At 47.4% G+C, this 21,530-nt stretch overlaps 2 protein-coding genes and 2 non-coding genes across 5 annotated transcripts in view; 2 read left to right on the forward strand and 2 right to left on the reverse strand.

Moving 5' to 3' along the window:
- Positions 1-8,760, forward strand: part of mrps9 (mitochondrial ribosomal protein S9) — a 32,786-nt gene extending 24,026 nt beyond the window's left edge. Inside the window, exons 7-11 of the mRNA XM_064970586.1 lie at positions 143-218; positions 1,677-1,845; positions 2,044-2,152; positions 4,691-4,860; positions 8,321-8,760. Coding sequence (XP_064826658.1) covers positions 143-218; positions 1,677-1,845; positions 2,044-2,152; positions 4,691-4,860; positions 8,321-8,412 — 616 coding nt within the window. The 3' untranslated portion in view covers positions 8,413-8,760. The remainder of the gene's footprint in view (positions 1-142; positions 219-1,676; positions 1,846-2,043; positions 2,153-4,690; positions 4,861-8,320) is intronic.
- Positions 8,761-9,490: 730 nt separating this feature from the next.
- LOC135543377 (SLAIN motif-containing protein 1-like) lies at positions 9,491-18,324 on the forward strand. Of its 2 annotated transcripts, XM_064970587.1 has the most exons (9): positions 9,491-10,057; positions 10,922-11,055; positions 13,266-13,397; positions 13,816-13,899; positions 14,613-14,762; positions 15,190-15,537; positions 16,362-16,514; positions 16,722-17,010; positions 17,117-18,324. In XM_064970587.1, exons 1-9 carry the CDS (start codon positions 9,642-9,644, stop codon positions 17,190-17,192), a joined length of 1,782 nt encoding a protein of 593 aa, XP_064826659.1. In that variant the 5' UTR covers positions 9,491-9,641; the 3' UTR covers positions 17,193-18,324. The 2 variants fall into 2 exon arrangements, with proteins under 2 accessions (XP_064826659.1, XP_064826660.1); XM_064970588.1 differs by lacking the exon at positions 13,816-13,899.
- Positions 18,325-19,343: 1,019 nt separating this feature from the next.
- Positions 19,344-19,415, reverse strand: trnae-uuc (transfer RNA glutamic acid (anticodon UUC)). Its single transcript has one exon. It is a non-coding gene; the product is annotated as a tRNA-Glu (tRNA).
- A 1,821-nt stretch (positions 19,416-21,236) lies between these two features.
- trnae-uuc (transfer RNA glutamic acid (anticodon UUC)) lies at positions 21,237-21,308 on the reverse strand. The gene has a single exon. It is a non-coding gene; the product is annotated as a tRNA-Glu (tRNA).
- Between the last annotated feature and the right edge of the window lie 222 nt (positions 21,309-21,530).

Below are 21,530 nucleotides of genomic sequence, written 5' to 3' on the forward strand. Positions count from 1 at the left end.
AAATAAGTTCACCAGTGAATGTTGATACGTGTGTGTGTGTGTGTGTGTGTGTGTGTGTGTGTGTGTGTGTGTGTGTGTGTGTGTGTGTGTGTGTGTGTGTGTGTGTGTGTGTGTGTGTGTGTGTCTAACTGTCTGTGTTCAGTTCTCTGGTGGGTAGTCGGTGGTTGCTGAAAGAAGAGCTGGAGGAGTTGTTGGTGGAGACCATCTCAGAACACGATGTAAGAAGGAACTCTTTTAATGCCGTCACAGATATCTGGTCCCTCTCCCTGGTCTCTCTCCCTGGTCTCTCTCCCTGGTCTCTCTCCCTGGTCCCTCTCCCTGGTCTCTCTCCCTTGTCCCTCTCCCTGGTCTCTCTCCCTGGTCTCTCTCCCTGGTCTCTCTCCCTGGTCCCTCTCCCTGGTCCCTCTCCCTGGTCTCTCTCCCTGGTCCATCTCCCTGGTCCCTCTCCCTGGTCTCCCTCATCTCTCCTGGTCCTCTCCTGGTCCTCTCCCTGGTCCCTCTCCCTGGTCTCTCTCCCTCCCTCTCCCTGGTCTCTCTCCCTGGTCCCTCTCCTGGTCTCTCCCTGGTCCCTCTCCCTGGTCCTCTCCCTGGTCTCTCCTGGTCCTCTCCCTGGTCTCTCTCCCTGGTCCTCTCCCTGGTCCTCCTGGTCCCTCTCCTCTCCCTGGTCCCTCTCCCTGGTCCCTCCCTGGTCCCTCCCTGGTCCTCTCCCTGGTCCTCTCCCTGGTCTCTCTCCCTGGTCCCTCTCCCTGGTCCTCTCCCTGGTCCCTCTCCCTGGTCCCTCTCTCTCCCTGGTCCTCTCCCTGATCTCTCTCCCTGGTCCCGCTCCCTCCCTGGTCTCTCTCCCTGGTCCTGGTCTCTCCCTCTCCCTGGTCCCTCTCCCTGGTCCCTCTCCCTGGTCTCTCTCCCTGGTCCTCTCCCTGGTCCTCTCCCTGGTCCCTCTCCCTGGTCTCTCTCCCTGGTCCCTCTCCCTGGTCCCTCTCCCTGGTCCCTCTCCCTGGTCCCTCTCCCTGGTCTCTCTCCCTGGTCTCTCTCCCTGGTCTCTCTCCCTGGTCCCTCTCCTGGTGTTGGCACGTGCGCTCTAGCCAACAGCTAGCAGATACATTGCGGGTTCAGCCTACATGATGAGATTATTATGGACCTAAGAGCGAGATTTGTTTAATTTGATTAAGACCCTCAATATTTATTGGAAAGGAGCGTCAAGCTCATCACCTTGCACTTTCACCACCTTCTAAAGTTCAGCATTTATTTCATCTGTAGCCTGATCAACTGGATGACGTCATCACATGACTCCAAGTTTACTTCCATATGATGGTTATTCTATCAATATTTGCAACATTTGGAAAGCTTACTGACAACTTTGCTGTTTCCTTCATGCCTTCCAGTATTTGTATCTGACATGCTCTTAACTCACATAGAAGGTTGGCTGGAAACCTGGTTGTTGGCATGCTAGATACTGTATTACTGGTAGGATACAGTTCACCTAGTCACCACAAGAGGTTGCTGTTTAGACACTGAACAGAGCCCTACAACGCCAATAGAAAGTAGGCATGAACCTGGATCAGCTTCCCCTCCCCCAATCCTAACCTTTGCCATTAGTCGGGGAAATGCTAAACTGACCCACGATCAGCGTCTAGGGGCTACTCCTATTCTTCCATGTTGTGTGTGTCTCTCGTCAGTATGCACGGTTCATCCAGCTGATGGAGAGGTTGCTGTCTCTGCCCTACTGCTCTGTGGAGGAGGACTTTGTCCAGCGCTACCGCAGACAGCTGGAGATCCAGTCCTCCAAGCAGCAGGTCCAGCCCCTCCAGTACGACCAGCACGGAGTGGCTTACAGCACCGGAGATGGTAAACAATCAATTACTACGACGGGGCTTTTATCAATCAATGGATCAATATGTTACGACTAGCATTTATTTACATTTGTCTCAAAGCAGTTGACAGAAACCCGGGTCTAATCTTTCCCTTTTAAAGAATGACCTGTTGACCAGGGCTTCATGGTAGAAGAGGGAGATCTAGGATAATAAGTTGTGTGTGTCTCCCCAGGCAGAAGGAAGACCGCTACGGGTACTGTCCTACTGAGAGACAGTGGTTCAGGATCCATCAGCATCAACGGGACAAACTATGTCCACTACTTCCCTGTCCTGCAAGACCGGTCCGTATTCCTTCCCAGCAGACATCCACCGTAATGTTTTCAAATAGCATGTGCTTTCAGACCAGTACTGCTGAAGTAGGAGACAAATCAGAGAGCTTTAGAGGATTGACATGGCTCGTTAGTGCTTCCTCTCCCACCGAAGAAATCACAAGTCTCTGCTTCTTTCCACACTCCTCTCCCCGTCCTTCCTTAGCGTGCACGCTGTCCCACGTGCTCTCTCCAAACGGGCACGCTGTCCCACGTGCACTCTCAAAACGTGAAAACGTGCACGCCGTGCCACATGCACTCTCAAAACGCACACGCTGTCCCACGTACACTCTCAAAACGCTGTTGAAAAGTATCTTTATGTTGCACCTCACTGCGTTTATAGTCTCTTTTATTTATCTGGGATATAGCAGCGTTAATTACACAACTGTGTGTGTGTGTGTTATCTCCTGGGCTGAGGACAGACTGAGACAGGACTAGTAGGACCTGAAGGATGCCGGTGGTTTGACTGTCAGCAATAAGCCTTTCATTTAGTCTGCTGGGATGTGGGCCAGAACATACACATTCAGACACACACCCCTCATCTGTCTTCTTCATGCTGAGACAGAAGAGTGACTGCTGTAGTGTCTAAATATGACCGTGTGGTTCTAACAGAGGTTAACAGGACTCTATACACACACCACTGCTCTTTACAATCCTCTAGACAACCACTGCTGTTGATAACTGGTATCTCAGTGTCCAGTGCCCACTCCATTGACTGACTTACCCTTTTCTCTCTTTATCCTGTTATCCCTCTCTCTCTCTCTCTCTGTCTCTCTCTCTATCCTGTTATCCCTCTCTCTCTTTCTTTGTTTCTTCGTAACCAACTCCTCTTTCTCCCTCCCCTCACCCTTCTTTTCTCCCCCTTCTCCCCCCTTCTCTCCATCCCTCTCCTCCCCTTCTCTCCAACTCCATCCCTCTTCTCTCCTCTCCTCCCTTCTCTCATCCCTCATCTCTCTTCTCCTCCCTTCTCTCCATCTCATCCCTCTCCTCCCTCCTCTCTATCCCTCCACTCCATTTCATCCCTCTCCTCCTTCCTCTTCATCTCTCTCCTCCCTCCTCTCCATCCCTCTCCTCACTTCTCTCCATCTCCCTCCCTCCTCTCCTCCTCCCTCCTCTCCATCCCTCCCTCCTCCATCTCCTCCCTCTCCTCCCTTCTCTCTATCCCTCTCCTCCCTTCTCCCCATCCCTCTCCTCCCTTCTCTCCATCCCTCTCCTCCCTCCCTTCTCTCTATCCCTCTCCTCCCTTCTCCCCATCCCTCTCCTCCCTTCTCCCCATCCCTCTCCTCCCTTCTCTCCATCCCTCTCCTCCCTTCTCTCCATCCCTCTCCTCCCTTCTCTCCATCCCTCTCCTCCCTTCTCTCCATCCCTCTCCTCCCTTCTCTCCATCCCTCTCCTCCCTTCTCTCATCCCTCTCCTCCCTTCTCTCCATCCCTCTCCTCCCTTCTCTCCATCCCTCTCCTCCCTTCTCTCCATCCCTCTCCTCCCTTCTCCCCATCCCTCTCCTCCCTTCTCTCTATCCTCTCCTCCCTTCTCTCTATCCCTCTCCTCCCTTCTCCCCATCCCTCTCCTCCCTTCTCCCCATCCCTCTCCTCCCTTCTCTCTATCCCTCTCCTCCCTTCTCTCCATCCTCTCTCCTCCCTTCTCCCCATCCCTCTCCTCCCTTCTCTCTATCCCTCTCCTCCCCTTCTCTCATCCCTCTCCTCCCTTCTCTCCATCCTTCTCCTCCCTTCTCTCTCCATCCCTCTCCCTCCTCTCTCTATCTCCTCTCCTCCCTCCTCTCTCTATCCCTCTCCTCCCTTCTCTCCATCCCTCTCCTCCCTTCTCTCCATCCCTCTCCTCCCTTCTCTCCATCCCTCTCCTCCCTTCTCTCCATCCCTCTCCTCCCTTCTCTCCATCCCATCCCTCCTCCCTTCTCTCCATCCCTCTCCTCCTTCTCTCCATCTCTCTCCTCCCTCCCTTCTCTCCATCCCTCTCCCCTCCCTTCTCTCCATCCCTCTCCTCCCTTCTCTCCATCCCTCTCCTCCCTTCTCCCCATCCCTCTCCTCCTCCCTCTCATCTCTCTATCCTCTCCTCCTTCTCCCCATCCTTCTCCTCCCTTCTCCCCATCCCTCTCCTCCCTTCTCTCTATCCCTCTCCTCCCTTCTCTCTATCCTCTCCTCCCTTCTCTCTATCCCTCTCCCTCTCCTCCCCTTCTCTCCATCCCTCTCCTCCCTTCTCTCCATCCCTCTCCTCCCTTCTCTCCATCCCTCTCCTCCCTTCTCTCCATCCCTCTCCTCCCTTCTCTCTCCATCTCATCCCTCTCTCTCCTTCTCCCTTCTCTATCCCTCTCCTCCCTTCTCTCCATCCCTCTCCTCCCTTCTCTCCATCCCTCTCCTCCCTTCTCTCCATCCCTCTCCTCCCTCCTCTCCATCCCTCTCCTCCCTCCTCTCCATCCCTCTCCTCCCTCCTCTCCATCCCCTCTCCTCCCTCCTCTCCTCCCTTCTCTCCATCCTTCTCCTCTCCCCCTGACAGAGAGCAGTTGATGTTCCCCCTCCACTTCATGGGGGTGCTGGGGAGATTTGACATGCAGTGCAGTGTGAGTGGCGGGGGCCATTCCAGCCAGGCGGGGGCGCTACGCCTTGCCATCTCCCGCGCCATGCTCAGCTTCCTGTCTGAGGGACAGGTGGAGACCATGAGACAAGGTTGGTAGTGGTACTACAAACACACACACATCATTCAGAAAGCTTTTTATCTTTTTTGTATTTTTTATTGAACCTATTTAACTAGGCAAGTCAGTTAAGAACGAATTCTTATTTACAATGACCACCTTCCAAAAGGCAATAGGCCTCCTGCAGGGACGGGGGCTTGGATGAAACATGTAGAAATCTGAGACAAAACACACATCACGACAAGAGTGACACCACAACACTACATAAAGAGAGACCTAAAACATCAACATAGCATGGCAGCAACACATGACAACACAGCATGGCAGCAACACAGGACAACAGCATGGCAGCAACACAGGACAACACAGCATGGCAGCAACACAGGACAACAGCATGGCAGCAACACAGGACAACACAGCATGGCAGCAACACATGACAACACAGCATGGCAGCAACACAGGACAACAGCATGGCAGCAACACAGGACAACAGCATGGCAGCAACACAGGACAACACAGCATGGCAGCAACACATGACAACACAGCATGGCAGCAACACAGGACAACACAGCATGGCAGCAACACAGGACAACAGCATGGCAGCAACACAGGACAACACAGCATGGCAGCAACACAGGACAACACAGCATGGCAGCACAGCATGGCAGCAACACATGACCGCACAGCATGGCAGCAACACAGGACAACACAGCATGGCAGCAACACAGGACAACACAGCATGGCAGCAACAAAGGACAACAGCATGGCAGCAACACAGGACAACACAGCATGGCAGCAACACATGACAACACAGCATGGCAGCAACACAGGACAACACAGCATGGCAGCAACACAGGACAACACAGCATGGCAGCAACACAGGACAACACAGCATGGCAGCAACACAGGACAACACAGCATGGCAGCAACACAGGACAACACAGCATGGCAGCAACACAGGACAACACAGCATGGCAGCAACACAGGACAACACAGCATGGCAGCAACACAGGACAACACAGCATGGCAGCAACACAGGACAACACAGCATGGCAGCAACACATGACAACACAGCATGGCAGCAACACAGGACAACACAGCATGGACAACACATGGCATGGCAGCAACACAGGACAACACAGCATGGCAGCAACACAGGACAACACAGCATGGCAGCAACACAGGACAACACAGCATGGCAGCAACACAGGACAACACAGCATGGCAGCATGACAACACAGCATGGCAGACAACACAGCATGGCAGCAACACATGACAACACAGCATGGCAGCAACACAGGACAACACAGCATGGCAGCAACACATGACAACACAGCATGGCAGCAACACAGGACAACACAGCATGGCAGCAACACAGGACAACACAGCATGGCAGCAACACAGGACAACACAGCATGGCAGCAACACAGGACAACACAGCATGGCAGCAACACAGGACAACACAGCATGGCAGCAACACAGGACAACACAGCATGGCAGCAACACAGGACAACACAGCATGGCAGCAACACAGGACAACACAGCATGGCAGCAACACAGGACAACACAGCATGGCAGCAACACATGACAACACAACATGGCAGCAACACAGGACAACACAGCATGGCAGCAACACAGGACAACACAGCATGGCAGCAACACAGGACAACACAGCATGGCAGCAACACAGGACAACACAGCATGGCAGCAACACAGGACAACACAGCATGGCAGCAACACAGGACAGGAACACAGCATGGCAGCAACACAGGACAACACAGCATGGCAGCAACACAGGACAACACAGCATGGCAGCAACACAGGACAACACAGCATGGCAGCAACACAGGACAACACAGCATGGCAGCAACACAGGACAACACAGCATGGCAGCAACACAGGACAACACAACATGGCAGCAACACAGGACAACACAGCATGGCAGCAACACAGGACAACACAGCATGGCAGCAACACATGACAACACAGCATGGCAGCAACACATGACAACACAGCATGGCAGCAACACAGGACAACACAGCATGGCAGCAACACAGGACAACACAGCATGGCAGCAACACAGGACAACACAGCATGGCAGCAACACATGACAACACAGCATGGCAGCAACACAGGACAACACAGCATGGCAGCAACACAGGACAACACAGCATGGCAGCAACACAGGACAACACAGCATGGCAGCAACACAGGACAACACAGCATGGCAGCAACACAGGACAACACAGCATGGCAGCAACACAGGACAACACAGCATGGCAGCAACACAGGACAACACAACATGGCAGCAACACAGGACAACACAGCATGGCAGCAACACAGGACAACACAGCATGGCAGCAACACAGGACAACACAGCATGGCAGCAACACATGACAACACAGCATGGCAGCAACACAGGACAACACAGCATGGCAGCAACACAGGACAACACAGCATGGCAGCAACACAGGACAACACAGCATGGCAGCAACACAGGACAACACAACATGGCAGCAACACAGGACAACACAGCATGGCAGCAACACAGGACAACACAGCATGGCAGCAACACAGGACAACACAGCATGGCAGCAACACAGCATGGCAGCAACACATGACAACACAGCATGGCAGCAACACAACATGGCAGCAACACATGACAACACAGCATGGCAGCAACACAACATGACAGCAGCACAGCATGGTAGCAACACAACATGGTAGCATCACAAAACATGGTACAAACATTATTGGGCACAGACAACAGCACAAAGGGCAAGAAGGTAGAGACAACAATACATCACTCAAAACAGCTACAATTGTCAGTAAGAGTGTCCATGATTGAATGAAGAGATTGAGATAAAACTGTCCAGTTTGAGTGTTTGTTGCAGCTGGTTCCAGTCGCTAGCTGCAGCGAACTGATAAGAGGAGCGACCCAGGGATGTGTGCGCTTTGGGGACCTTTAACAGAATGTGACTTATCAGAACGGGTGTTGTATGTGGAGGATGAGGGCTGCAGTAGATATCTCAGATAGGAGGGAGTGAGGCTTAAAAGGGTTTTATAAATAAGCATCAACCAGTGGGTCTTGCGACGGGTATACAGAGATGACCAGTTTACAGAGGAGTATAGAGTGCAGTGATGTGTCCTATAAGGAGCGTTGGTGGCAAATCTGATGACCGAATGGTAAAGAACATCTATCCGCTCGAGAGCACCCTTACCTTACAATCTATAAATTACGTCTCCGTAATCTAGCTTGGATAGGATGGTCATCTGAATCAGGGTTAGTCTGGCAGCTGGGGTGAAAGAGGAGTGAGGACGATAGAGGAAACCAAGTCTAGATTTAACTTTAGCCTGCACAATTGTTGAGGGAAGGATCGTTTTAATGTACATCAAATGAACAACACTGGTCGCTGTTCCTCTGTTGCTTTGTTGTTGATGTATTGTACTATTTTTGGTTTGACCTTTGACCTGCATCTCTGCCTCCCTCTCAGCTGGGCTGCTGACCCCTGACCCCAGAATTAAGGAGAGGAAGAAGCCGGGCCAGGAGGGAGCAAGGAGGAAGTTCACCTGGAAGAAACGCTGAGGTGGAGGACAGAATAGAACTGGACACAGGGAAATCACAGCAACATCTTCATCATTATCTTCCTCTGAGATCAGAACTGTTATTAGTAAGTGGACAAATTGTTCATCCAACCCCTGTTGTAGCCTTTTATATGTCCCCTAAAGGTGTTTTAGATCTGGAAATAGCCACCAAGTACATGACTTAAATACATGTACAAATTCAAAGGGGTTCTGTCCATGCGAGGGCAGGATACCCAACTCCATATAGGCTGTAATGGTTTTTTTTCTGCCACCAGAGGGCCATTTCTGGCAACACACCTGTCCATTGTCTTTGTCTGTATATTGAAAATAAAATGTTGTTTTTCACATACCTTGCTATAATATGCTGTTTTTATTCCATATAAAAAATAAATGGCCGGTAACGTTACAGCTGCACTTTAACCAGGCGCTGTCCACTGTCATGGGGTGCTGAAAGTCCACGTTAGGGATTCTGGACAAAGTCGCTGTCCATGGTGCTGAAACCTGCGGTGCAGATTCTGTATTTATATTTCGTGCCTTCAGAACTTTCACTCCTGCGTTACATTGGAAAAAGTCACCACAGTTCCATCATGTGCCTTCTCAATTTACACCACAGGAGGGCGATAAATGCGCATAAAATGCCCTGGTTTAACCAAGGGAGTGTTCAAGATGCATGGGCGCTCTGAGCATGCGGTTGTAGAATATGTACAATGGCTGGTGAAATTATTATTCAATTCAATAGATCTTTATGTGTATATCAATGAAGTCAATTGTGCATGCTTGTAGATAAAATATGAATGGTTTAGCCAATATCTTGTGTTATCAAAAGGTAGGTTATAAAAACATGTATTTTCACTTTGGACGTAATCTCTCATTCTCTGTTTTAATAAACATATTTGAAACAAAAATGTTGCACTTTCTTTACGGACACTTATCAAGAGCAATGTCACTCGTTTGAGGAGAGAACGCTTGCACGCACCTGTCCTGAAATCACTAATTAGGCAACAGTTCCCGCGTTCGACTCAGCACGCTGGGGGTGGAGAGTCTGTAGCACGCCACCATCCCTCATTGGGCTGCATCGGAAAGCTCTCGTCCTGATGGGCACTAGAGCAAGCGAGATACAACCCATATCCAAATCACAGTGTGGGCAACGGGTGAGCTGAGACTGAGTGTAGCTTACCCCGTCCACCATTTAATAAAAAAATATATCGGGTATTTGTACTTTTCCATCCAATGGATGCAGCAGTGATGAACTCCCAGATAATGACGGATGTCAACGGCAACAGCAATGCCGCGAACGCCGAACTGGAGGTGAAAAAGCTCCAAGAGCTGGTTCGGAAATTGGAGCGGCAAAATGAGCAATTGAGGACGCGGGCGAACGGCTGCACTGGCAGCCCCCACATTCTACCTCCCTCTCCGGCCTACATGGCCGGGAGCTACTGCATACCTAGTCCGTTACCGACGCTACTGTGCCAGTCTTCCTTGGAGTCATTTTTCCCGTTGGACGAACCGTCCGAATATTTACATTCACATTATGTTGATACTGCTCTCGAGACGGAGGCTGATTATATGGAACGTACGGTTCTGGATGAGGTGGACATTCTGGACCTAGATGCTGTATTCTCTCATGAAGATTCTGAAGCTACCTGGTAACTATTTCACAATATCCAATGGTTTGTATAATGTAGTTGAGAGGTGGCAAATTTAATCTGACACATTTCTTTGAAACTTAGAATCCTTATTTGCATATGGCAATTTATCTGTCATATACGACGGTGATGCAGTGTTCTGTTTATTTTATAGGATATGTGACTGTTACTCTGGTAGACGTAGGCCTATGGAATATAATGATGTACATGCAAATGAGACTCGAATCCTAGTAGGAATGATATACGACAACAAAGCCACACCTTCGGAGCAAATTGGACAGAAAGATGGAGCTGACACTTGTTCCAATGTCATTCGATTTTTCTTTAACAAACACAACATCGATTTGTTGCAATTATCATAGTCAACGGTTATGATTGAGCAGACGGCCACTGTGCTCTGTGAAAATGTGCCTGTTGAAATGGAGGCTCGACCGCATCAGTCTGAGACATGTCGACTTGGGGGTGGACGACTGGACACAAGAAGTGCTATAATTTTAGTGGTAAAACGAATGCATAAGAATACCCGCTGATTAAAGATGACATAATACTTCTGACTCATTCTGTATTATGTCAAATCCATTATAGTGCCCAAAACCAATTTTGGACTGCAGTCAAAATTGGCTGCTCCACACTATGCGCCACCGTTTTGCATTTGTTGGCTACAATCAATATGATTCTATTCTCAGGTCTTAAGTGAGGTTGTGGCTTGATGTCCATTTTTGGGATCATAGTAAAACTGGAAAACGTATCCCTGATCTGAAACCACTCTTCCCTGTAGGCCCATAAGGGTTGATTTTGGGACTATAGGGCAGTAAAATCCTCTTAATTCCTCCTCTTCTGGCTCTCATCCTGTCTTCCCTGCAGGCTGTATGTGTCAGCCAAGGCCCGGCTGTGGGGGGAGAGCCCTGTTACCCCCCTCCAGTGGAGCAGACAGGTCCTGGACAGCCCCAGAACAGAGGTGGAGTCGGCCCGCTCACTGTGCCTCAGGTTGGACCAAGGTATGAGGAGGGGTGGAAACTAGGGACCGAAAAGGGTGGATAGATGGATGGCTATATAATAGACCATAGGTTTCTATCAACCTGATGAAACGTTTTGTTTTCAAAGACTTCCTTTCAACAGATGGTTGTGATTCTACTTTACTGTGTGTGTGGGTACATGGAGGTGAGGGGGAGGCACTGTGATGCCCTGAGCTCAGTGTGAAACAGGTCCTCAAGTCTCAGGATTATGTGACCAGTCAACTCCAGACTATTTTGGACTCTGGGGTGAAAGTACAGCACCTTGCCAGACAGTCAGGAGCCACACACAACACTGGCTACATCAAACTACACACAGTACTGGCTACATTAAACTACGCACACGACCGGCGCCATTAAGCTACGCACGGTGGTCACGCACAAGCGGAGTCACTCCTGAAAAGACAGCCGTTTACCAACCTACAGATCCACACATTCGCACCATGATTATGACAGTGAGGACATTCATTTCACCTGGCTTGGTGATGGAGATCACATTCTAATTCACAGCATCTACCTGAAGAAGGGTTGCAGTAGAGAGGTGACCGGGTCGAATGAGAGGCCCCGAAGTGAAGGTGTGAGTGGCCGACTCTGGGGAATTTAGCGGTAACGTCAGGGTTAATGCCTCTACTCCTGAGACATTTTATGGTGTCTAGTGACCACTGAGAGTGGACCTTGGGTTCACGTCTGAGAGGAAGCTGTGTGGTGTGAAACAGTGAATCTCCCACGGTCTTCGCTGAAGGTAATGTATTTATACTGCTCTCGTCCTCTAAGCTCTTAATGCGAGGTGAAGCACTGGCCGCAGTAAACACAGGTCAGCTTAATGGCATTTCTTTTTACTATGGTATATTTGAAAAGTGTCTTTTTGCACATTAAATCCAATTTAACTTGGCGTTCATATTATACACTTGTCATGCAACAGCTTATCGTTGCATCAGTGAAGCTGCCATTTTATTTATTTAACCAGGCAAGTTAGTTACGAACAATTGTTATTTACAATGACGGCCTAGGAACAGTGGGTTAACTGCCTTGTTCAGGGGCAGAACAACAGATTGTTATCTTTTCAGCTCAGGGATTCGATCTAGCAACCTTTCAATTACTAGTCCAACGCTCTAACCACTAGGCTACCTGCCGCCATTTCATCAGTGAAATACAGGTACTGCCAAAATAAAGGGAACAACAGCATAAAGTGTAATACTTATATAATATACTTTTATCCCTCATACTACTGTTTCCTTTATTTTGGTAGTTACCTGTATTTTACTACAATCTATTGCTGTAAGGATCTTCTAGATGCCCGTATATTAATTTCACAGTAGCTGTAACTGCAGGAAAAGCCTTCCACTGCTTTCACACTTGACCTACTATCTGCCTGTTGCTACGTTCACAGGGCCTCCCTCGGCAACCAGAGGGGTAACCATGGTTACCGTGTTTACATGAAAGGCACCTCGCCTCGATAATATAATAATAATATATCCCATTTAGCAGACGCTTTTGTCCAAAGCGACTTACAAGTCGGCTGGGGCCACTACTTTTACATATGGGTGGTTTCGAACCCACATGAAGCGCCATGCTCTACCGACTGAGCCACACAGGACCTACGATGCTGCTAAGTGATTTATATTCTCAGTGACAGGTATACCATAACCCCACTCTATCTGGTGCAGGGATATATGCAGCGTTGTGTTGAGCAGCTCACAGTCGAACCACCACACAGAGAGAGAGAGATGATTTGCTTTCTCAGCTCTGCAAAATGTATTATTCATTCTTCTCTCTCTTTGTTCTTTTGATCCACCACATCTCCTCTAGATAGATTGCTGGGATATTTGCTTAGCGAATGTTCATTAATGTAGGTCTCCTCTGAATATATATCAGATGGAGTGTGTGGTCGCTGCTCCGTCCCTGGTCCTGGCCCGTGCTGAATGGGTGTGTTGAGCAGTGTGTGTGTGAGGTTGTGAATGCAGCTTTGTCTCCTGGGCATTGGACAGCAGATGTGTTCCCTGGCTGCTACTGAATAGTGGTTCTGTGACTGTCACAGCAATGTGACGTGCTGGGTGTGAGGTAAACAACCGCTTCACCCTGCTGACCTCTGTTCCTTGTGAGGGGCCCGGAAAGCACTGACAGCTGTGTGTGTTTTGGGGGTGGTCCGATAGAGTATGACATTGCCTTTTCCCCTCCCTCCCTCCCATGTGTAGTCCATAGGTGGCGGGGGGTCTTCTCCAGCCACTCTTCCCCTGCCCTCCCCCTGAGACGTGTAGCTGGAGTGTCCCCCCTCAGTGCCTCGTTCTCCAGGTCCTGCCCCACCCCTCCGCCCGCTGACAGACCTGGTAAATACACACACAGATTACTATGTGACATGGGTACAGATTGCCATAATGTTACCATAATATTACCATATGACATTAGTTGAACTAGAGGTTTTTCAACCTTGCAACCTGATCAGGAGATACTCTTGTCCCTATTGAGCAGGAAACCTCTGCGCCCTATTGAGCAGAATCAGGGCCATATTGAGCAGAAACTCAACACTCCTGATCAGTTCACCAGGCGAGGAAAACTCCTGGTTCTTAGACATGAGGGTTACTCCATCCATGATTACTTCTTAAACATGGTATTTCACAATTGAAAAAAATACCAGTCTCTTCATTGGAATAGCTATTTTTTTTCTCCATTGAAACAACTCTCCATGATTCTCTCTCTCCCCCTTATCCTGTCTCTGTCCCCTCCCTTTCTTTCTCCCTCCATCAGCCTCATTCTCCTCACCCCTCCACCTGTCCCTGACTCCTGTAGGGAAGGCTGAGAGAATTCCCACATTCCTCCCAGCCAATCGCAGTAAGCCTCGCTCGCTCCCCCGCTGGCTCACGTTGTCTCAGTCTCTCTGTCATGTCAAGGTTTGCGTCTCAATAGTCTGTTTGAAAGAGCTTCCTCTCCTTGTCTCCTCTCCTTCATTCCTGATGATGTTAGAGATATGGACAGGTGAAACGCCTTACACAGATCTGAACAGAGGTGGACACAAGAGGAGAGGAAGCCACTATAGACTATTGAGAGGCCCCCAAGGTCATCATTCATCATTTGTCACTGCAAGAGGAGTAGTGTTTCAGTGTGTGTTCAGTTTCTACTGCTTCAGGTGTTTGCCATGTGAAATTCCTCACTATTCCTCACTTGAGTGGAATAGTCCCTTTGGTGATGGAAGCGCCACATGTCACACAGCTAGGTCGAGCCTGTGGGGCCTGGTTGGCGGCCATAATGGAAAATGGCCATGAGGGCTTAGAGTTGCCATAAACACAATATGGCCTTTTCTAGCTTTGTCTGTGATTTGTGGTGCTTCTACCACCAAAGGCACAATTCCATGACGTGGCCTCCCTACTAACAGTGACTCAGCAATGTTTCTTAAAGGGAGAGTGATGTTTTTTTGCTGCCTGTGTGCCTCTATCTAAACTAATCTTGCTTTTCATCTGGTCAGTATTCTTTGTGTTCATTGTTAATGTAAAATGTCTGCAATGTAACTAATCTGACCTTTGAACTCTTGTTGCTGTGTGCCGAAGGCCACAGCCTCCGGCGGTTCCTCCTCAGCCCCCAGTCTTCCATGGACAGTGAGCTCAGTGCCTCAGAGCTGGAGGATGACGCCATCACGCAGGGATACAAACTGCAGGACCTTGTTGACGTCCAGGTCATGGCTCGTCTGCAGGAGGACAGTGAGTCCCTTACCCTTTATTAAAAACTGTTTTGGTGTTGTCACATAGTTGACTATATATTGTTTTACATAGTAATGTATGTAAAAGTGTGGAAAATGCTTTATAAATCAGAACTATTAGTATTATTTATTAACTATTGAGCAGGTGACCTGAAAGGGAATAACTCTAGGCCCCAAGGTTAAAGGTAGGGTCCAGAGTTGTTCCTGGTCAGTTCAAGTGGTCTTGGATTCCTGGCCATATTCTTGCCCTTTATTGTTCCTCTCTGTCCTTATCTTCCTCTGTCCTTCTCTCCCTTCTAACACTGTAACATGTGATACAAGACCTCAGGCTTCATCCAGGCTTTATTAACCTTAACCTCAGGCTCAGAAGGTGACGACTGATTGTGTGTGTGTGTTTGTGTGCTTGTCCGTATTTCCCCCTCTTTCAGGTCTTCGTCAGGACTACGCCACCACCTCCATCAACCGCCGCAGCGCCAGCTTCTCCTTCCTCTCCCTTCAGCACAGCGGCGAGGCCGACCTGGAGGAGGAAGAGGATGAGGAAGAGTACGGGCAGCTACCTCCTCCCCAGCCCCGCCTGACCCGTGTGGGACCCACCCTGCAGCGCGGCCTCTCTCACTCCCACACCTTCTCCAGCATACGGGACTGGAGGAGGTGCACAACCAGCCCCTCCACTCCTCAGTACCCCTCCGGAGGATTCTCCTATCAGCCCCCACCCCTGGCCAGCCCCACACTCAGCCCCTACACACCCGAACAACAGGGCTTCAGGACTGGATCAGGTGAGCAGGCCTGGCCCATGCAGGTCCTTGGGTTGCGTTCATGAGAGAAAATGAGAGATTTAAAAAAAAAAATGTTTTTATTGGACAGTGTTCTCCTGTTCGTTGTCTATTGGACTCAACCCTGGCCCTCTGCTTACATTTATGAAATCTCACACTAATAAGAATTCTTGCTTTGCAAGACTCTCCTCGAATATTGTTTGTTTTTATCTGTGTTTATGTTCGCTATCTATTTTGGGGATCACATTTGGAATGCAGATGGATATGAGTACATTTTTCAAACAAGCCTTTTTGTGTTGTCTTGATGGAACATTTGCATAACAACAAAGTACAATATTAGTAGGGCTACAAAATAATTGACACACGACATGATGGCCCTTTTATGAAATAGTTATACTAATCTATTTCTAGGTTTGTTTTCAACTTGTCATTGTTTATGTTAATGGAGGGAAGAGGTCATTTGAAGGTCACCCACTCATTAGTTACCACCGTAGGTACTTCCCTCGCCTGTTGACTGTACTGGCAGACGACCAGGGATGTGCTCACTGTAAGCCTCTTGAGACACTGACTGATCCGTAAGCTCTTGGAGGCTATTCTGTTTCTGTTCTGGAAGCTGAACCGGAGAGGGACACAGAATAGCGGGTGTTGAGATTACAGGAGATGTTTCTCTTTGGGGCCTCAACACTGGTGTTCTTCAAGAGAGACTAGTGAGTGGCACTTATTCCTCTTGAAGAGGGCTCTATGTAGAATCTGAGATGATAGTCTTCTAGATCTGTGGCCTTGAATTAATACAGGAATGTGTGTGTGTGTGTGTACATTCTATTTAGATAAGCTGCGGAGGAGCATGCCCAACCTGTTCAGGGCTCCCAGTGTGCCTAGCCCACTGAGCCCAGCCAATCACATCGTCTCTCCTTCCACCCTTCGGAACAGTCTGAGCTTCGACTCGTCCAATGGGTTGGCCAGCAGGCTACAGTCCTCCAGTGAGATACCGTCTTCTTTGTTTTAGCTCTGACCATACACATACTATTAAACTGCAGGGCTTAATTGACTTTCCAGAATACATCAAATTGAAAATGATCATTGTAAGTAGGTAGTCCATACATTATACAGTACATCTGAGGAAAGCATGAATATTATAGCAATCCATGAATCTGTATATGATCTATTGTCAACCCTCTCCCCACTAGTCCCTTCACCCGGTCAGTTGCAGAACAGAGTCCAGAGTGTGGGGAACTTCCAGTCGTTGTCGCGGCAACCCCTCAAAGCCACAGCCTACGTCAGCCCCACTGTGAAAGGGCCAGTTACCATGCCGACCTCCACCAGTCTGCAGTCCCTGAGTGGGATCCCCCTCCCCAGTAAACCAGCTGTGGGGGTTGGGGGCACTCCTACACCCCCCCGGAGCAGCCTGCCCCGCCCGGCCTCCTTTATTGGGACCAGCTCCACCCCTCGAAGCAAGATCGCCCAACCCACACGCAGGTAGGGTACTGTAGGACATTAAGGGGGCGCCAACAAGCTCAAAACTAGGTTCTTGTTGTCTGGGATCGTAATTTCCTATTTTATCTCAATCTGATCTTTTCCCCAGTTTATTGACGCCTCCTAAGAGCTTGTCCACCCTGAGTGCCCTACGAGACGGGAGCTGGAGGGATGGCTGCTACTGAGAGAGGGATGAATGGAGAGATGACTGCTACTGAGAGAGGGATGAATGGAGAGATGAGATTCAGAGAAGAGCTGGCAATGTAGATAGACCCTGCTGGTTGGGGTCACTCACTGCCACACAAAGTGTTCTTGGGGAATTGAGAAGGCAGGTCAACCAAACTATGGGGAATAACAACCTTGTGTAGAACGCCCTCATGATTGGGTATGTGAGGTGTGGTCAGCACTCAAAGTCAAACATGCATTCTCCACCTGTCCAATTTGGTCTGTGCCAAGGGGAATCCCCCTGTTGATATTTTTATGCACTAACAAGTTTTAACCACTATGGTTACATTAACATACTAAAGAAAGAGCTGCCACTTTATGCTAATTAAGTTAAGTAATTTGTTTTTTTACTTTGGAATTCTGTTTTAATAAAAGGTGTGTTTTCTCTTAATGGAGAGCACCAAATATGCTGCTAAAAAAAGTCTAAATCACTCCCTATTGTCTGGGTGTATTTGGTCTCATTTTACATGGCAAGGTATATTTAAAATAAATCTTATTTATTATCTTATGATTAGTGTAGAGACTAAAGTTAACTTTCAGTGTGCATTGTTGCAATGCTGATCGTATTGATGCAATATTCTTCATGATTTTTTTTTAATGTGAAGCATATTAACCAAATTAAAGCTCACGTCTGAATCTGTTTACAAAATGTCTCACCAAGACAGGGAAATGACTTCAAGTTGTGTTTTGGACACTTTTTAAACTATCAAGATTCACTGGCATATCTATGAAATATTTGTAATTGTTGCACTGATTGTACAAGTGTGAATTGAAATGTAATTGTTTTTGTTCATTTTATTTGTGATATTGCACTTTTATGGTTAATTAGAATGTTGTTGATGAAGAGCACAGGGTAGATGTTTTGTCTTTTGGGATGAAGGATTACTTTTTAAAGATCACTTACGTAGCATTCTCTGTCTGTTAATCATTTTTTCGGTATTTATAAAATGTAGGTTTGTCTTCATGGCACATATCACCATCTTTCTCACACTTTTTTTTAATTTTATTTTTACTGTATTTAATTGAACGAGTGTAGTTGTTTTAAAAACTAAAATTAAAGATTTTCAAATGATAAATATTGTTTGAACCTGATATTAATTTCTCTCGAGTTAGTAGGCTACTGGTTATTTTCACAGGTGAAGTTCTTACATTTTTGCTAAATTTGTCAGATTGATTGTATTCAGTTTCTATATCAAACAACATGTAACGCTTTCTGTTTCAAGCCTATCCCAAACTTTAACCCTTACCTTAACCATTCATCGTTAATGCCTAACCTCAAACGTGGAGTTAGTCTAAACAGCCTTACACGGAACCCAAACCGTGAGAATGCGCCATTGTGCATAAATGTATTTTGTCCCCCCACACCAATCGTGATCACGACACGCAGATTAAAATATCAAAACAAACTCTGAACCAATTACATTAATTTGAGGTCAGGTCAAAAAGAATTAAACATGTATGGCAATATAGCTCGCTAGCTTGCACATGCTAACTAATTTGTCCTATTTAGCTAGCTTGCTGTTGCTAGTTAATTTGTCCTGGGATATAAACATTGAGTTATTTTACCTGAAATGCACAAGGTCCCCTATCATCTAAACTTTCATAGTATTACCACGAAAAACAGAACGGCAACACAGTTCGTCTTTCAATCACCCACGTGGGTATAACCAATGAGAAGTCACGTGGGTACCTGCTTCTATAAACCAATGAGATGGGAGAGGCAGGACTTGCAGCGCGATCTGCGTCAGAAATTGGAATGCCTTCTATTTCAGCCCTTGGCAACGCAGACGCTCCTTGGCCCCCGCGAGCAATACTTTAATAACATTGATTTCTACGTTTATTCTGCAATGCTCGTGCACGCGACGTGTCGGGTCTGGTCAGCATGTTACATTTACAAAGTTGACGTTTGAGTAATGTGGATGAACGTGTATTTCTGGTGTGAGATTGTGAGCGCTAGTTGCTGCATTACTAGAGTAGCCTACATCGGATAGAGTATTCTATTTTGTCAGTTCACAATACTTTAACAGTCAAAGCCACGGGCAGGCATATGCTGTACCTGTATCTTTCGCCCAACTGTGCATAACATGTTCAAGGTTTTAATAAAAATTCTGTTCCCATACCGGGAGTCGAACCCGGGCCGCCTGGGTGAAAACCAGGAATCCTAACCGCTAGACCATATGGGAGACTGGAACACGAGGTAGGAATGTAACAGTACAATCCACAGGTAAACCTATTGGTGGTATTTCCGAACCCTTGATGATCCCAACAGTACGCTTTTCATTGTAGCCCTGGACAAACACCTCATTCAGCTCATTGAGGGTTTGGTGAATAGTTGAATCAGGTGTGCTTGTCCAGGGTTACAATAAAAATATGTACTGTTGGGGGTATTCGAGAAGTGATGTAAAAAATACTTTAAAATACTACTTAAGTAGTTTGTGGGGTATCTGTACTTTACTATTTATATTTTTTGACAACTCTTACTTCATTACATTCATAAAGAAAACAATGTACTTTCTACTCATACATTTTCCCTGACACCCAAAAGTACTCGTTTAATTTTGAATGCTTAGCAGGACAGGACGATTGTCCAATTCACGCACTTAAAGAGAAAATCCTTGGTCATCCCTACTGCATCTGACCTGGCATGCTTTGTTTGTTGTGATGTTTCGTTCGCGAACGAGTTTTGTAGGTGAACGTTGGGAGCCGGCTCGCATATCAGAACAGCCGAATTTATTTACAAAAAATAAGATATGAATAATCAAAATATTTAAATTAGTAGCATTAATGAATTCAAATAACGAATATATATATATATAGGCCTAAATGCTCAAGCGCACACATTAGTTCTGACTGTCTGCTCAGACAAACAGTCCCACCTCTTGTTCCTGTCAATCAGACACGCAGTGTCAACCAATGAACAAAAGATGCGTGGGGAGGGCGGAGCCAACTCACTCACAGTCACACACTTAGCAGCCGAGGAGAGAGGAAGGACATCTGTGAAAACAACAGCTGGAAAATGAGTCGGAAGCACAGTAGCATTTGGATGCATTTTAATAATGTAGTCAATGTTAGAACACAGTGTAGAATTTGCCAAAAGAACATCTCATATAAATCCGGTTCTACGCACAACCTACACCGGCATATGAGACACTGTGCACCCAACGGTGAAGCTAGCGGGCCTGCCAGTGATAGTGGTGGATCCAGCACCTCCACACGTGGAGATGCATCCACTCAGTTAAGTAGGGCTACTCCGCGACCCACAGCTACGCAGTCTTCTATGGACCAGTTTATGCCAAAGTAGCAAACAAGGCCAAATTGGACAAATCTGTAGCAAATCAAGGCCAAATTGATATGGCATTGGCTAAAATGATTGCCACCGATTTCCAGCCATTTTCAGTCGTAGAGGACAGACGTTTTAGAAATTAGAGCAACAGTCTAAATCCAATGTACACAATTCCATGCAGGAAAACCCTTTCAAAATCACTTATTCCACAACTGTACGAGAGCACACAGGCTTCAGTGCGGGAAAGAGTCAAAAAGCTACTGCAGTTTGCCCTACCACTCACTGACTCCTGTACATCAAGGGTAACCACTTCTTACATGTCGGTTACATGTCACTTCATTGAAGATACCCACGGCTTACTAAAGTCATGACATGGAGACTGCATAGTGGCCACATCCGTTCCCTCTGAGAGGGTCTTATTGAAAACGGGACAAATAATTACTGAGAAGAAAGTGAGGCAAATTTGATACTTAAGTATATTTTAGCAATTAGACTTACTTTTGATACATTTAATACCAAATACTTTCAGACTTTTAATCAAGTAGTATTTTAGTGGGTGACTTTCATTTTTACTTGAGCCATTTTCTATTAAGGTATCTTTACTTTTACTCAAGTATGACAATCTGGTACTGTTTCCACCAATGTTTTCAAAAAGCAGGGTGAGGAAACACTGCTTATAGAGAACATGTTCAATGATGTTTAAAAAGAAAAAAAACAGTTGTTCCCATACCGGGAGTCGAACCCGGGCCGCCTGGGTGAAAACCAGGAATCCTAACCGCTAGACCATATGGGAGAACCTGAGCATTGGAAGGACTATAGACTATTTGTTCCGTCTCCACGGAACGGATGACATTTTGATATAAATATATAATTCACTCCAGTCTTCTTCTCATATTCCTTATAATAAACTGCGATTCAAACGACTGTGTTGTCAAAATAAAGCCAATAAAAGCGATAACAGTAGCGAGTACAACTAATTTTGACCCTCAAAGACATCCGTATTTACGTCATAAGA

The sequence above is a fragment of the Oncorhynchus masou genome, chromosome 7 (assembly GCF_036934945.1).
Source record: "Oncorhynchus masou masou isolate Uvic2021 chromosome 7, UVic_Omas_1.1, whole genome shotgun sequence".
Classification (NCBI taxonomy): Eukaryota; Metazoa; Chordata; class Actinopteri; order Salmoniformes; family Salmonidae; genus Oncorhynchus; species Oncorhynchus masou.